Raw genomic sequence first — 16,615 nt, 5'->3', positions numbered from 1 at the left:
GAAATGCTTCTTCCTGCCTGCAGCAGACTGTTGGCAAAGCGACCAGACTGGAGACTAAGGAATGTTGGCATCCCTTAACTGCTTGGCGCCCTCGCTATAGCCAAACGACAGCTACAGCACGTGGTTAAAATGCCGGGAGGGTTTACATGGAGGTCTATCCTTTGGTGGAGTCCTTGGGACTCGGCTGATCAAGGTTTGGGGTAAAGGGCCAGACACAGCGTGCCCTTTACCATGTGATCAGCTGTCAGCCAATAACAGCTGATTGTGGAAGTAAACAGGAGTCGGTTATCGGCTTTTTTTCCCCTCACGCTGTCAGCATAAGAAGAAAAGTAGAAAACCTTTAACTGGCTTCTGTTAGAGGGACATCAGTCCCCTTAGTGCCCATCAGTGCGGCTAATCAGTACCCACCAGTGCCATCTATCACTGCCCATCAGTACTGATAATCAATGCCCACCAGTGCCACCTATCAGCGCCCATCAGTGCTTCATCATTAGTGCCACTTATCAGTGCTGCCTACCAGTGTCTATCAGTGCCCATTAGTGCCACCAATCAGTGCGGCCTATCAGTGCCACCTCTCCGTGCCGGCTATCAGTGCCACCAATCAGTGCCGCCTCATCAGTGCCCATCATTGCCACCCATCAGTGCCCATCAGTGTAGCCTATCAGCACAGTCTAATCAGTGCCCACCATTGACACTTATCAGTGCCCATCAGTTCAACCTATCAGTGCCCATCATTAACACCAATCAGTGCCCATCTCTGCCACCTATCAGTGCCCATCATTGACACCATTCAGTGCCCATCATTTCCAGCTATCAGTGCCCATTATTGACACCAATCACTGCCCATCATTGATACCAATCAGCACCCATCATTGCCACCCAATCAGTGCCCATCAGTGCAGCCTATCAGCGCAGCCTAATCAGTGCCCACCATTGACACCTATCAGTGCCCATCAGTGTATCCTATCAATGCCCATCATTAACACCAATCAGTGCCCATCTCTGCCACCTTTCAGTGCCCATCATTGACACCATTCAGTGCCCATCATTTCCACCAATCACTGCTCATTATTGACACCAATCACTGCCCATCATTGACACCAATCAGTGCCCATCATTGACACCAATCACTGCCCATCATTGACACCAATCAGTGCCCATCATTGACACCTATCAGTGCCCATCATTTCCACCTATCAGTGCCCATCTGTGAAGGAGAAACATCACCTGTTTGCAAAATTGTATCACAAACTTTTGAAAGGTTTTGTTTTGTTTTGTTTTCAAAATTGTCAGTCTTTCTTTGTTTGTTTGTTTAGCATAAAATAAAAACTCCAGTGCTAAATAAAAAGGACTAAAAGAAAGCTCTATTTGTGTGAAAAAAAATAAAAAATCTCATATTGGAACAGTGTAGCACGACCGCATAATCGTCATTCAAAGTGTGACAGCGCTGAAAGCTAATAATTGGCCTGGGCAGGAAAGGGGGGGGGTAAAAGTGCCCAGGAAGCAAGTGGTTAATAAAGACCGCTCACTGCTGCCTGCTCTCCATGTGCAGGATGGCTGCTTTTGTCTCCGCCTCTTCCTGTAGTTTTCTGCAGGCAGCCTGCGGTGGGTGGGGTCTGTTCGGTCCATCCCAAATCTCTGCGCTCCCTCCTTGTGCAGGGGGACAGGTTTTGTCTCCACCCCCTTCCTGTCGTTTTCTGCAGGCAGCCTGTAGTGGGTGGAGTATGCCAGGACCCTCCCACAGCTCAGGCTATATACAGCACAGCGATGATGTCAATGATACTTTTACAAGATAATATCTGGGTTTGCAAATGTATTTGGTGCACAGAAAGTGTCTATTGAGGAATATATGTAAATGGAAGTTCTGGTGCTTTAAATGTTGAATGTTCTGGGGCCCCCTGACGGTGGTGGCCCCTGGCTGGCCCCTATGACACATCTCGGTTCCTCCATACAGGACGAGGATTCTGTGTTTATGTTATGCTCAGTGCTGATGGACATTTAAAGGCATCGTGGTGTCGTAGCAGCTGCCAGGCTCGCAGTGCGGGGGGAAATAACGCTCGGCTTCACATGTCTGTTTTGGAAAATTCTTTCCTGTAATGCTGAGTGACTTCCAGGAACGGATGAGTGAGGACACGGCGTGCACCACGCCGCTGCTGGTGGCAGGTCGCTCCAAACTTTTTCTTGTGATGCCCCCCCCCCCCACCGCATTTCTGTACACTGTCTAGCATTTACTCCTAGACAGCCGACAGTACAACTCATCCTCAAATCTTCATTTACTGTCTCCTTTTGCCTTGGTTGACCAGAACCTGACCTACTCCAGATCCATTGCATTCAAGTTCCACCACACCAAACTGGTCCAACCATGTCTTTATGGAGCAAACGTGTTCTTGTGGGGTGGAGGTCAGGGCTCTGTGCAGGCCATTCGAGCTCCTCCACACCAAACTGGTCCAAACATGTCTTTATGGAGCAAACGTGTTCTTGTGGGGTGGAGGTCAGGGCTCTGTGCAGGCCATTCGAGCTCCTCCACACCAAACTGTACCAACCATGTCTTTATGGAGCAAACATGTTCTTGTGGGGTGGAGGTCAAGGCTCTGTGCAGGCCATTCGAGCTCCTCCACACCAAACTGTACCAACCATGTCCTTATGGAGCAAACGTGTTCTTGTGGGGTGGAGGTCAAGGCTCTGTGCAGGCCATTCGAGCTCCTCCACACCAAACTGTACCAACCATGTCTTTATGGAGCAAACGTGTTCTTGTGGGGTGGAGGTCAAGGCTCTGTGCAGGCCATTCGAGCTCCTCCACACCAAACTGGTCCAAACATGTCTTTATGGAGCAAACGTGTTCTTGTGGGGTGGAGGTCAAGGCTCTGTGCAGGCCATTCGAGCTCCTCCACACCAAACTGTACCAACCATGTCTTTATGGAGCAAACGTGTTCTTGTGGGGTGGAGGTCAAGGCTCTGTGCAGGCCATTCGAGGTCCTCCACAACAAACTGTACCAACCATGTCTTTATGAAGCAAACGTGTTCTTGTGGGGTGGAGGTCAAGGCTCTGTGCAGGCCATTCGAGCTCCTCCACACCAAACTGAACAAACCATGTCCTTATGGAGCAAACGTGTTCTTGTGGGGCGGAGGTCAAGGCTCTGTGCAGGCCATTTGAGCTCCTCCACACCAAACTGTACCAACCATGTCTTTATGGAGCAAACGTGTTCTTGTGGGGTGGAGGTCAAGGCTCTGTGCAGGCCATTTGAGCTCCTCCACACCAAACTGTACCAACCATGTCCTTATGGAGCAAACGGGTTCTTGTGGGGTGGAGGTCAAGGCTCTGTGTAGGCCATTCGAGCTCCTCCACACCAAACTGAACCAACCATGTCCTTATGGAGCAAGCGGGTTCTTGTGGGGTGGAGGTCAAGGCTCTGTGCAGGCCATTCGAGCTCCTCCACACCAAACTGAACCAACCATGTCCTTATGGAGCAAACGTGTTCTTGTGGGGTGGAGGTCAAGGCTCTGTGCAGGCCATTCGAGCTCCTCCACATCAAACTGGGCCAACTATGTCTTTATGGAGCAAACGTGTTCTTGTGGGGTGGAGGTCAAGGCTCTGTGTAGACCATTCGAGCTCCTCCACACCAAACTGAACCAACCATGTCCTTATGGAGCAAGCAGGTTCTTGTGGGGCGGAGGACAAGGCTCTGTGCAGGCCATTCGAGCTTCTCCATACCAAACTGAACCAACCATGTCTTTATGAAGCAAAGGTGTTCAGTAGGGTCAAGGTCAGGGATCTGTGCAGGCTACTAGGGTACCTTCAAAGTAAATAGGTCCCACCAAACCTTTATGGAGCAAATGTGTTTTGTAGGGTTGAGTTGAGGTTAGGGCTCTGTAAAGCCCTCTTGAGTTCCTCCAAACCAAAGTGGTTTAACAATGTCTATATGGAGCTAAGGTACGCAGTAGGGTTGAGGTCAGGGCTCCGTGAAGGCCAAATAAGTTCCTTCACCCAAAACTGGTCAAACCATGTCTTTACAGAGATGGCTTTGTATACAAGAGCACAAGAGCAGGAACAGAAAAGGACCTTCAAACTGTTGACACAAGCTTGGAGGAGCACAATTATCTACAACAGTGATTCTCAACTAGGGTTCCATGGAACCCTAGGGCTCCTCCACAGCTTGCTAGAGGTTCCTTCAGCAATTTCTGCCTCTCAGATAAGTTCCCATCGACACCATTGATCTTTTTAACTATCTGTAAGGAGGTAATTCCTCCCAATGACCACAAGTGTAAGGACCATTCTTCCCACTGACCATCACACTAATGTATCATGAGTTGTAGATTTCAAATTTTTATCGGGGTTCCCCGAGACCGAAGAACTATTTCAAGGGTTCCTCTGTGTTGAAAAGGTTGAGAGAGGCTGATCTACAATGTCTATATAAGTGATGGCGAACCTTGGCACCCCAGATGTTTTGGAACTACATTTCCCATGATGCTCATGCACTCTGCAGTGTAGTTGAGCATCATGGGAAATGTAGTTCCAAAACATCTGGGGTGCCAAGGTTCGCCATCACTGGTATATATACTGAATGGTAGAGCTGTGTTAGTCTCCACAGACTTTTGGCCATATGGTGTTCATACTGCTATGTTGGGTTCTAACTGGTGGTGACCTTTACAACCACTTATCAAGCACCTATAGAAGTCTCTTTATAGTAAGTGTTTAGTTAACAGTCAATGTGAGTCTGCTTGGTTTGCCAAATACTGTCAAAATGCTCAGAAAAAAGGAAATAATAAGGAAATAGAAAAAAAAATGCCAGAGAAACATTCCCATAATTCTGAACCAGGGGTATTATTGTATTATATATTATATTGTATAATGTTATTATTATTATTATTATTTTATCGTATAGACCTAAGCGTTCTCGATATCCTGAAGTCACAGATTTTTTCCATTTTCTTTGTCTTCCCAGATGATCAGCTTGGCATCATGTCTTAGCCGGGTGATAGTTATTGCCGCTGTAGTCGCCATCTCCGCAGTGTTGTCACATACATGGGAGGAGGAAGGTAAGTCCGAGCTCATGGACCCCCCTGATACCCAACCTGGGATAGCAGAAATCTCCCTATTAGTGTAATGTAATGTGTCCCTAGATGATGACTACCTCCTGAAGCATGGCCCCAGTCTCACTCCGACATCTCCTGTATTATATCTGCAGTCTCTGACCATCTCCTGTACTATGTCCGCAGTCGCTGACCATCTCCTGTAGTATGTCTGCAGTCTCTGACCATCTCCTGTAGGATGTCTGCAGTTTCTGACCATCTCCTGTATTATTTCTGCAGTCTCTGACCATCTCCTGTAGTATGTCTACAGTTTCTGACCATCTCTTGTAGTCTGTCTGCAATCTCTGACCATCTCCAGTACTATGTCTGCAGTCTCTGACCATCTCCTGTACTATGTCTGCAGTCTCTGACCATCTCCTGTAGTCTGTCTGCAGTCTCTGACCATCTTTTTTAGTATGTCTGCAGTCTCTGACCATCTCCAGTACTATGTCTGCAGTCTCTGACCATCTCCTGTAGTATGTCTGCAGTCTCTGACCATCTCCTGTAGTATGTCTGCAGTCTCTGACCATCTTTTGTAGTATGTCTGCAGTCTCTGACCATCTCCAGTACTATGTCTGCAGTCTCTGACCATCTCCTGTACTACATTTGCAGTCTCTGACCATCTCCTGTACTACGTCTGCAGTCTATGACCATCTCCTGTACTATGTCTGCAGTCTCTGACCATCTCCTGTAGTCTGTCTGCAGTCTCTGACCATCTTTTGTAGTATGTCTGCAGTCTCTGACCATCTCCAGTACTATGTCTGCAGTCTCTGACCATCTCCTGTAGTCTCTCTGCAGTCTCTGACCATCTTTTGTAGTATGTCTGCAGTCTCTGACCATCTCCAGTACTATGTCTGCAGTCTCTGACCATCTCCTGTAGTCTGTCTCCTGTAGTCTGTGTAAGTGCCAGTTCTTGCTTAAGATGTCACGAAGGTCGGAATGGTGGGCTGAATACGTAGTTATAAATCTAACAGATTCGTTCTCACTAGACTTAGGACGATGGTGTAAGAGTGTATTACGGGAATGTTGGTTAACTCTGTTAAAAGCTTGTCTAAGGCAGGTTTTAGAGTATCCTCTAAGTAGAAGGCGGTCCCATAGTGCATTGGCCTGTAGTTTGAAATCTGAATCCAATGCACAATTTCTGCGTAAACGCAGATACTGCGCATAGGGTATGCTACGTATAAGTGGTTTTGGGTGGGCACTAGTAGCATATAGAAGCGTATTTCCTGCTGTAGGTTTACGGTAAAGGTCCGTATATAAGGTACCATCAGGATGTTTTAAAATTAGAAGGTCCAAGAAGGAGATTTTTTCAAGATCTAGGTGAAACGTAAATTTTAGATTAAATTGGTTGTTACTTAAGGTTTGTATAAATTGTAAAAAATTTGCCTGTCCAAACTAGGAACAGGTCATCTAGATAGTGATACCAGAGTAGGACATCATCTAAGAAGGAGCTTAATTGGTCACAAGAGTGGACATATCTCTCCCAACCTCCTAGAAACAAATTTGCGTACGCTGGTGCACATGATGTGCCCATTGCGACCCCTTGGATCTGTAAATAGTACTGAGTATCAAATAAGAAAAAGTTTTTTGTAAGGATAAATTGTAATAAAGACAAAATAAATTTATTGACCGGCCATGTGTTAAGGTCTTGTTCGTCCAAGAAGGATCCAGTCGTCCGGACGCCCAACTCGTGGGGGATACTCGAGTATAAAGCCTCGATATCTATCGCCACGAGGAAGGCGTCCGGAGGTACCTGGATCCCATCGAGGTGTTGTAGTAAGTCGGTAGTGTCCTTAATGCACGATGGTAACCTACGTACATGTGGCATTAAGTATGCGTCAACAAGTTTACTGACATTGTCTGTTAGATCTCCTGTAATATGTCTGCAGTCTCTGACCATCTCCTGTAATATGTCTGCAGTCTCTGGACATCTCCTGTACTATTTCTGCAGTCTCTGACCATCTCCTGTACTATGTCTGCAGTCTCTGACCATCTCCTGTAATATGTCTGCAGTCTCTGACCATCTCCTGTAGTATGTCTGCAGTCTCTGACCATCTCCTGTAATATGTCTGCAGTCTCTGACCATCTCCTGTAATATGTCTGCAGTCTCTGACCATCTCCTGTAATATGTCTGCAGTCTCTGGACATCTCCTGTACTATTTCTGCAGTCTCTGACCATCTCCTGTACTATGTCTGCAGTCTCTGACCATCTCCTGTAATATGTCTGCAGTCTCTGACCATCTCCTGTAGTATGTCTGCAGTCTCTGACCATCTCCTGTAATATGTCTGCAGTCTCTGACCATCTCCTGTAATATGTCTGCAGTCTCTGACCATCTCCTGTAATATGTCTGCAGTCTCTGGACATCTCCTGTACTATTTCTGCAGTCTCTGACCATCTCCTGTACTATGTCTGCAGTCTCTGACCATCTCCTGTAATATGTCTGCAGTCTCTGACCATCTCCTGTAGTATGTCTGCAGTCTCTGACCATCTCCTGTAATATGTCTGCAGTCTCTGACCATCTCCTGTAATATGTCTGCAGTCTCTGACCATCTCCTGTAATATGTCTGCAGTCTCTGACCATCTCCTGTAATATGTCTGCAGTCTCTGACCATCTCCTGTAGTATGTCTGCAGTCTCTGACCATCTCCTGTAATATGTCTGCAGTCTCTGACCATCTCCTGTACTATGTCTGCAGTCTCTGACCATCTCCTGTACTATGTCTGCAGTCTCTGACCATCTCCTGTAATATGTCTGCAGTCTCTGACCATCTCCTGTAATATGTCTGCAGTCTCTGACCATCTCCTGTACTATTTCTGCAGTCTCTGACCATCTCCTGTACTATGTCTGCAGTCTCTGACCATCTCCTGTAATATGTCTGCAGTCTCTGACCATCTCCTGTAATATGTCTGCAGTCTCTGACCATCCCCTGTACTATGTCTGCAGTCTTTGACCATCTCCTGTAATATGTCTGCAGTCTCTGACCATCTCCTGTACTATGTCTGCAGTCTCTGACGATCTCCTGTAGTCTGTCTGCAGTCTCTGACCATCTCCTGTAGTCTGTCTGCAGTCTCTGACCATCTCCTGTAGTATGTCTGCAGTCTCTGACCATCTCCTGTAGTATGTCTGCAGTCTCTGACCATCTCCTGTACTATGTCTGCAGTCTCTGGCCATCTCCTGTACTATGTCCGCAGTCTCTGACCATCTCCTTTACTATGTCTGCAGTCTCTGACCATCTCCTGTTCTATGTCTGTAGTCTCTGACCACCTCCTGTAAGCTGTAAGTTATCTATTATCTATAAGTGCCCGTGAGTGTCTATTGTTCAGACTATCCTCTGTTCAAGAAAATGATAAAAGAAACTCAAGCAGCAAAGATCCTCTGTATATAGGAAATCACAATATGAAATCCAGAAAAAAAACAAGAAAGTAAAAAGACACTAACAATACAGTTCTGTGTGTTTTGTTGGAACTGTTAGTTTCGGTCGGCTGGGAGAGAGAACACGGAACATTGATGAATATTTCATAGAGATTGGTGAGAGTGTGAGGAGCTTACAGAGAGGCGATTCATGAAGAGCAGTGTACTAAGGGAAGAGATAGTCATGTATGGAACAGCTATGTGTATTTAGATATATTCTCTATATTATAAAACACATACAAAATCCAGCAGGGATGGTGGGAACCCCTCATAATGAGCTCAGCGGGTGTATAGACCCGGGAACTCAGCACAGGGATGGTGGGAACCCCTCATAATGAGCTCAGCGGGTGTATAGACCTGGGAACTCAGCACAGGGATGGTGGAAACTCCTCATAATGGGCACAGCAGGTGTACAGACCTTGGAACGCAGTGCAGCGATGGTGGGAACACCTCATAATGGGCAGACTAGGTGTACAGACCCAGGAACTCAGCACATGGATGGTGTGTACCCCTTATAAAGGGCACAGCAGGTGTACAGACCCCGGGAACTCACTACAGGGATGGTGGGAACCCCTCATAATGGGCACAGCAGGTGTACACACCTTGGAACTCAGCACAGGGATGGTATGAAATCCTCATAATGGGCACACTAGGTGTACAGATCCAGGAACTCAGTACAGGAATGATGAGAACCCCTCATAGTTGGAACAGCAGGTGTTCAGACTCAGGAACTCAGCACATGGATGGTGGAAACCCCTCATAATAGTAACAATCAATGTACAGACCCAGGAACTCAGCACAGGGATGGTGGGTACACCTCATAATGGGCACAGTAGGTGTACAGACCTGAGAACTCAGTACAGGGATGATGGGACCCTCTCATAATGGGCACAGCAGGTGTACAGACCCGGGCACTCAGCACAGGGATGGTGGGAACCCCTCATAATGGGCACAGCAGGTGTACAGACCCGGGAACTCAGCACAGGGGTGGTGGGAACCCCTCATAATGGGCACAGCTGGTGTACAGATCCGGGAACTTTCTTTCTTTAGAATATTCCCTGGTGATCCTACTATGAAGGTCCTTGTACAGGCACTCCCTGTTATAGGGTGACAACACTCTGTCCACGTCTACCAACTATGCTCTTGTGTTGTCACCCCGTCTAACAGGCTTCAGATAGAGACTACAAATGACACATTACACAGGCACGGTCCACTGTTGTCACCATCAGGAAACCCACCCTGAGAAATACAGTGGTGTGAAAAAGTGTTTGCCCCCTTCCTCATTTCCTGTTCCTTTGCATGTTTGTCACACTTAAGTGTTTCGGAACATCAAACCAATTTAAACAATAGTCAAGGACAACACAAGTAAACACAAAATGCAATTTGTAAATGAAGGTGTTTATTATTAAAGGTGAAAAAAAATCCAAACCATCATGGCCCTGTGTGAAAAAGTGATTGCCCCTAAACCTAATAACTGGTTGGGCCACCCTTAGCAGCAACAACTGCAACCAAGCGTTTGCGATAACGTGCAATGAGGCTTTTACAGCGTCCTGGAGGAATTTTGGCAAACTAATCTTTGCAGAATTGTCCTAATTCAGTTACATTAGAGGGTTTTCGAGCATGAACGGCCTTTTTAAGGTCATACCCCAACATCTCAATAGGATTCAGGTCAGGACTTTGGCTAGGCCACTCCAAAGTCTTCATTTTGTTTTTCTTCAGCCATTCGGTGGTGGACTTGCTGGTGTGTTTAGGATCATTGTCCTGCTGCAGAACCCAAGTTCGTTTTAGCTTGAGTACACGAACAGATGGTCGGACATTCTCCTTCAGGATCTCTTGGTAGACAGCAGAATTCATAGTTCCTTTTATCACGGCAAGTCTTCCAGGTCCTAAAGCAGCAAAACAGCCCCAGACCATCACACTACCACCACCATATTTTACTGTTGGTATAATGTTCTTTTTTATGAAATGCAGTGTTCCTTCTACGCCAGATATACTTGGACACACACCTTCCAAAGAGTTCCACTTTTGTCTCATCGGTCCACAGAATGTTGTCCCAAAAGTCTTGGGGATCATCAAGATGTGTTGTGGAGAAATTGAGAGGAGCTTTGATGTTCTTTTTGCTCAGCAGTGGTTTTCTCCTTGGAACTCTGCCATGCAGGCCATTTTTGCCCAGTCTTTTCCTGATGGTGGAGGCATGAACGCTGACCTTAACTGAGGCAAGTGAGGCCTGCAGTTCCTTGGACGTTGTTGTGGGGTCTTTTGTGACCTCTTGGATGAGTCGTCGCTGCGCTCTTGGGGTAATTTTGGGCGGCCGGCCACTCCTGGGAAGGTTCACCACTGTTCCATGTCTTCGCCATTTGTGGATAATGGCTCTCACTGTGGTTCGCTGGATTTCCAAAGCTTTGGAAATGGCTTTATAACCCTTTCCAGACTGATAGATCTCAATTACTTTCTTTCTTAATTGTTCCTCAATTTCTTTGGGTCTCGGCATGATGTGTAGCTTTTAAGGATCTTCTGGTGGACCTTACTGTGTCAAGCAACTCCTATTTAAGTGATGCCTTGATTGTGAACAGGTGTGGCAATAATCAGGCCTGGGTGTGGCTAGAGAAATTGAACTCAGGTGTGGACAACCACAGTTATAGTATGTTTTAACAAGGGGGGCAATCACTTTTTCACACAGGGCCATGATGGTTTGGATTTTTTTTCACCTTTAATAATAAACACCTTCATTTACAAATTGAATTTTGTGTTTACTTGTGTTGTCCTTGACTATTGTTTAAATTGGTTTGATGTTCCGAAACACTTAAGTGTGACAAACATGCAAAGGAACAGGAAATGAGGAAGGGGGCAAACACTTTTTCACACCACTGTATCATGCAGCCATCGCATGTAGACAGGATGCAAACTGACTGCAGGAGATCAGCAAATATCACAGAGTATGGGAAGAAATGAAAAAAGTATTTCATTTTTAATTTTTTTTTTTTTTAATGGCAGTTGTTTATGATAGTTTAGTAAATTGCCACTCTGTGCTATTATTGAATTTTTCATTCTCGTAGAGTTTTATTGATAACTGATTTGTTCACTGATCTGATCATTTATAGATTATGGTGAGCTACATTGTTACTGTGTTACTGACATGGAAGATCACAAGTATAGATACAACTGTCATTTCTTTTTCCAGGTGTCTTTTATGGCAAGATTAATGACACGATTACCTTGCAGTGTAATGGCCATAATGCCAGGTAGGTCGTGTGTGTGTGTGTATGTGTGTATGTGTGTGTGTGTATATATATATATATACTATTTATTTATTGTATATGTCTAGTTTTTTTTTGTTTGTTTTGGAAACCATAGCAAAATACAAAATTGAATGTTCAGTAGGTGTTCCTGGTGGCCAGAAGGACTCCGGTGATCTCTCCACTAGACTAGCAGACTTTTGCCCATCGTGAGGCACCCACTCTCTTTGTTGGATGTTATACAGAATTTCACAGGAGTTGTGGGAACATCTTAAAACAAATGAGAACACCCCAAGATTAGGGATGAGCCGAACACCCCCCCCCCCGGTTCGGTTCGCACCGGAACCGAACCAGGGGTGTTCGGTTCGGGTCTGCGGGTGGGGGGCTTATCATGTTGATGGGGACAAGGGCCTCATCCCCACAACCCTGGCCGGTGGTTGTGGGGTCTGCTGGCGGGGGGGCTTATCAGAATCTGAAAGCCCCCTTTAACAAGGGGACCCCCAGATCCTGGCCCTCCCCTGTTTGAAATGGTAACGGGTAAATTGTACCCCTACCATTTCACAAAGAAAGTGTAAAAAATTGTTAAAAAACACACAGAGACCGTTGGGATAAGTCCATTAAAAAAAAAAAAAAGATTCCAGCGGTGGTAATCCAGTCTTGGTATCCTGCGATGGCTGATCTCTTCTCCGGGGTCCAGGGATGGGTGATCTCTTGTCTGGGGTCCAGCAATGGCTGATCTCTTCTCCGGGGTCCAGGGATGGGTGATCTCTTGTCCGGGGTTCAGCGAAGGGTGATCTCTTCTGCAGGTTCCAGCGATGGGTGATCTCTTCTCTGGGGTCCAGCGATGGGTGATCTCTTCTCCAGGGTCCAGCGATGGGTGATCTCTTCTCCAGGGTCCAGCGATGGGTGATCTCTTCTCTGGGGTCCAGCGATGGGTGATCTCATCCCTGGGGTCCAGCGAAGAGTGATCTCTTCTCCAGGGTCCAGCGAAGGGTGATCTCTTCTCCAGGGTCCAGCGATGGGTGATCTCTTCTCTGGGGTCCAGCGATGGGTGATCTCTTCTCCGGGGTCCAGCGGTCCAGCGATGGGTGATCTCTTGACCTGTCATGCTGCCGGGATTCCCGCGGTGTCTCCTGTGGAGACAGGATGCGCTGTGCTGGACATCATCGGGAGAGATCACCCATCGCTGGACCCCGGAGAACAGATCACCCATCGCTGGATACCAGATTACCACCGCTGGGATCTTTTTTATTTTTAATAAAGGACTATGTATTTTTTTACATTTTTTTACACTTTCTGAAATAGTAGGGTTACAATGTACCCATTACCATTTCAAACGGGGGGGGGGGGGGCGGGATCTAGGGGTCCCCTTGTTAAAGGGGGCTTCCAGATTCTGATAAACCCCCTCGCCAGCAGACCCCACAACCACCGGCCAGGGTTGTGGGGATGAGGCCCTTGTCCCCATTGACATGGGGACCCCCCAAAGCATCCTCCCAATGTTGAGGGCATGTGGCCTGGTACGGTTCAGGAGGGGGGGCAGTCTCTCATCCCCCACTATTCCTGCGGCCTAACAGGTTGCGTGCTTGGATAAAGGGTCTGGTATGTATTTTTTGGGGGAACTCCATGCCATTTTTAAAAAAATTTGGTGTGGAGTTCCCTTTAAAATCCATACCAGACCCTCAGGTTTTTTCAATGACTTTCAATGACTGTTCTCGGTATTACGAGGAGCCGACAATTCATTATAGCCGCGAGTGCTTTTAAATGACTTTTGTTCCTGCAGAAATGACACTTTGTGCAGGGACAGTTCTAAGCACGGGAAACATGCGCCCCTTTACAGGCATACTATACACACCCCCCAGGTACGAAATTTAAAGGAATATTACACTTTTATTGTTTCACTTTAAGCATTATTAAAATCACTGCTCCTAAAAAAACGGCCGTTTTTAAAAGTTCTTTTTGCATTGATCCATGTCCCCTGGGGCAGGACCCGGGTCCCCAAACACTTTTTATGACAATAACTTGCATATAAGCCTTTAAAATTAGCACTTTAGATTTCTCCCATAGACCTGTACAGGGTGTTCCGCGGCTTTTCGAATTTGCCGCGAACACCCCAAATAAAAAAAAAGTAGGGATCACCTCAAGATTAGCAGAAACACCCCAAGATGAACAAAAACACCCCCAGATTAATGGAAACCTCGCCAAATAGGTGGATATAGCCCAAGATGAATGAGAACACCCCCGATATAAATGGGAGCATCCAAAATAAGTGGGAACAGCCCAAGATGAATAGGAACACCCCTAAATGAATGGGAAAACCGATGAAAGGGACACCCTAAAATAAGTAAGAGCACTCCATGATGAATGAGAATACCCCAAAATAAGTGCGAACACTCAAAAATGAGTGAGAACACCTAGAGATAAGTTAAGAATACTACAAAATAAATGGGAACACCCCAAGATAAATGAGAATACCCCAAGATGAAAGAGAAAACTCCAGTACAAATGGAGACACCCCAAACCGTGGAAGCATTTCAAAATGAAAGGGAACACCCCCAAAATAAGTGGGAATACCCCAAGATGAAACGTTGAACACTCCAAGATGAATGTAAACCTCACCAAATAGGTGGAAATAGCCCAAGACAAATGAGAACACCCCCAACATAAATGGGAGCATCCAAAATAAGTGAGGACACTCCAAAATGAGTGGGAACACCCCAAGTTGAAAAAGGAAACCCCCCAAAAAAGGTGGGATCACCTCAAGCTTAGTAGAAACACCCCTAGATGAACAAGAACACCCCTAGATGAGTGAGAACACCCCAAGATGAATGGGACCACACCAAAAATAAATAGAAACCCCAAACTAAGTAAAAACACCCCGGGATAAATGAGAACACCCCAAAATGAATGGGAACACCCAAGATGAGTGAGACTCCATAAAATAAGTGAGAACACCTCATGATGAATGGGAACACCCCAAGATGAGTGGGAACTTCCCAAGATAAGTGGGAACACCCCAATATGAGTAGAAACACCCCACTATACATAAGAAGTTCCCAAGATGAGTGGGGACACCCCAAGATGAGTGGGGACACCCCAATATGAGTAGAAACACCCCACTATACATGAGAAGATCCCAAGATGAGTGGGGACACCCCAAGATGAGTGGGGACACCCCAATATGAGTAGAAACACCCCAATATGTGTAGAAACACCCCACTATACATGAGAAGATCCCAAGATGAGTGGGGACACCCCAAGATGAGTGGGGACACCATAAAATGAGTGGAGACACCCCAAAATGAGTAGAAACACCCCACTATACATGAGAAGATCCTAAGATGAGTGGGAACTTCCCAAGATAAGTGCAGACACCCCAATATGAGTAGAAACACCCCAATATTAGTAGAAACACCCCACTATACATGAGAAGATCCCAAGATGAGTGGGAACTTCCCAAGATAAGTGGGGACACCCCAATATGAGTAGAAACATCCCAATATGAGTAGAAACACCCCACTATACATGAGAAGATCCCAAGATGATTGGGGACACCCCAAGATGAGTGGGGACACCATAAAATGAGTGGAGACACCTCAAAATGAGTAGAAACACCCCACTATACATGAGGTGATCCCAAGATAAGTGGGAACTTCCCAAGATAAGTGCGGACACAACAATATGAGTAGAAACACCCCAATATGAGTAGAAACACCCCACTATACACAAGAAGATCCCAAGATGAGTGGGGACTTCCCAAGACAAGTGGGGACACCCCAATATGAGTAGAAACACCCCACTATACATGAGAAGATCCCAAGATGAGTGGGGACACCCCAAGATGAGTGGGGACACTATAAAATGACTGGAGACACCCCAAAATGAGTAGAAACACCCCACTATACACGAGGAGATCCCAAGATGAGTGGGAACTTCCCAAGATAAGTGCGGACACCCCAATATGAGTAGAAACACCCCAATATGAGTAGAAACACCCCACTATACACAAGAAGATCCCAAGATGAGTGGGGACTTCCCAAGATAAGTGGGGATACCCCAATATGAGTAGAAACACCCCACTATACATGAGAAGATCCCAAGATGAGTGGGGACACCCCAAGATGAGTGGGGACACCCCAATATGAGTAGAAACACCCCAATATGAGTAGAAACACCCCACTATACACAAGAAGATCCCAAGATGAGTGGGAACTTCCCAAGATAAGTGGGGACACCCCAATATGAGTAGAAACACCCCAATATGAGTAGAAACACCCCACTATACATGAGAAGATCCCAAGATGAGTGGGGACACCCCAAGATGAGTGGGGACACCATAAAATGAGTGGAGACACCCCAAAATGAGTAGAAACACCCCACTATACATGAGAAGATCCTAAGATGAGTGGGAACTTCCCAAGATAAGTGCGGACACCCCAATATGAGTAGAAACACCCCAATATTAGTAGAAACACCCCACTATACATGAGATGATCCCAAGATGAGTGGGAACTTCCCAAGATAAGTGGGGACACCCCAATATGAGTAGAAACATCCCAATATGAGTAGAAACACCCCACTATACATGAGAAGATCCCAAGATGACTGGGGACACCCCAAGATGAGTGGGAACACCATAAAATGAGTGGAGACACCTCAAAATGAGTAGAAACACCCCACTATACATGAGGTGATCCCAAGATAAGTGGGAACTTCCCAAGATAAGTGCGGACACAACAATATGAGTAGAAACACCCCACTATACACAAGAAGATCCCAAGATGAGTGGGGACTTCCCAAGACAAGTGGGGACACCCCAATATGAGTAGAAACACCCCACTATACATGAGAAGATCCCAAGATGAGTGGGGACACCCCAAGATGAGTGGGGACACCATAAA

At 46.3% G+C, this 16,615-nt stretch overlaps 1 protein-coding gene across 3 annotated transcripts in view; it reads left to right on the top strand.

Moving 5' to 3' along the window:
• The window catches only part of IL11RA (interleukin 11 receptor subunit alpha), a 219,568-nt gene that overhangs the window by 119,042 nt on the left and 83,911 nt on the right, over positions 1-16,615 (top strand). For all 3 annotated transcript variants that reach the window (XM_077478177.1, XM_077478178.1, XM_077478176.1), the window contains exons 2-3: positions 4,944-5,037; positions 11,663-11,723. In XM_077478177.1, the coding sequence (XP_077334303.1) occupies positions 4,944-5,037; positions 11,663-11,723 (155 nt within the window). The remainder of the gene's footprint in view (positions 1-4,943; positions 5,038-11,662; positions 11,724-16,615) is intronic.

Source organism: Lithobates pipiens, unplaced genomic scaffold, assembly GCF_037356315.1.
Source record: "Lithobates pipiens isolate NorthernLeopardFrog02 unplaced genomic scaffold, aLitPip1_a1.2 Scaffold_13, whole genome shotgun sequence".
In the NCBI taxonomy this organism is placed as follows: domain Eukaryota; kingdom Metazoa; phylum Chordata; class Amphibia; order Anura; family Ranidae; genus Lithobates; species Lithobates pipiens.
The sequence above is the reverse complement of the archived record's forward strand: the minus strand, read 5'-3'. Positions and strand labels throughout refer to the sequence as shown.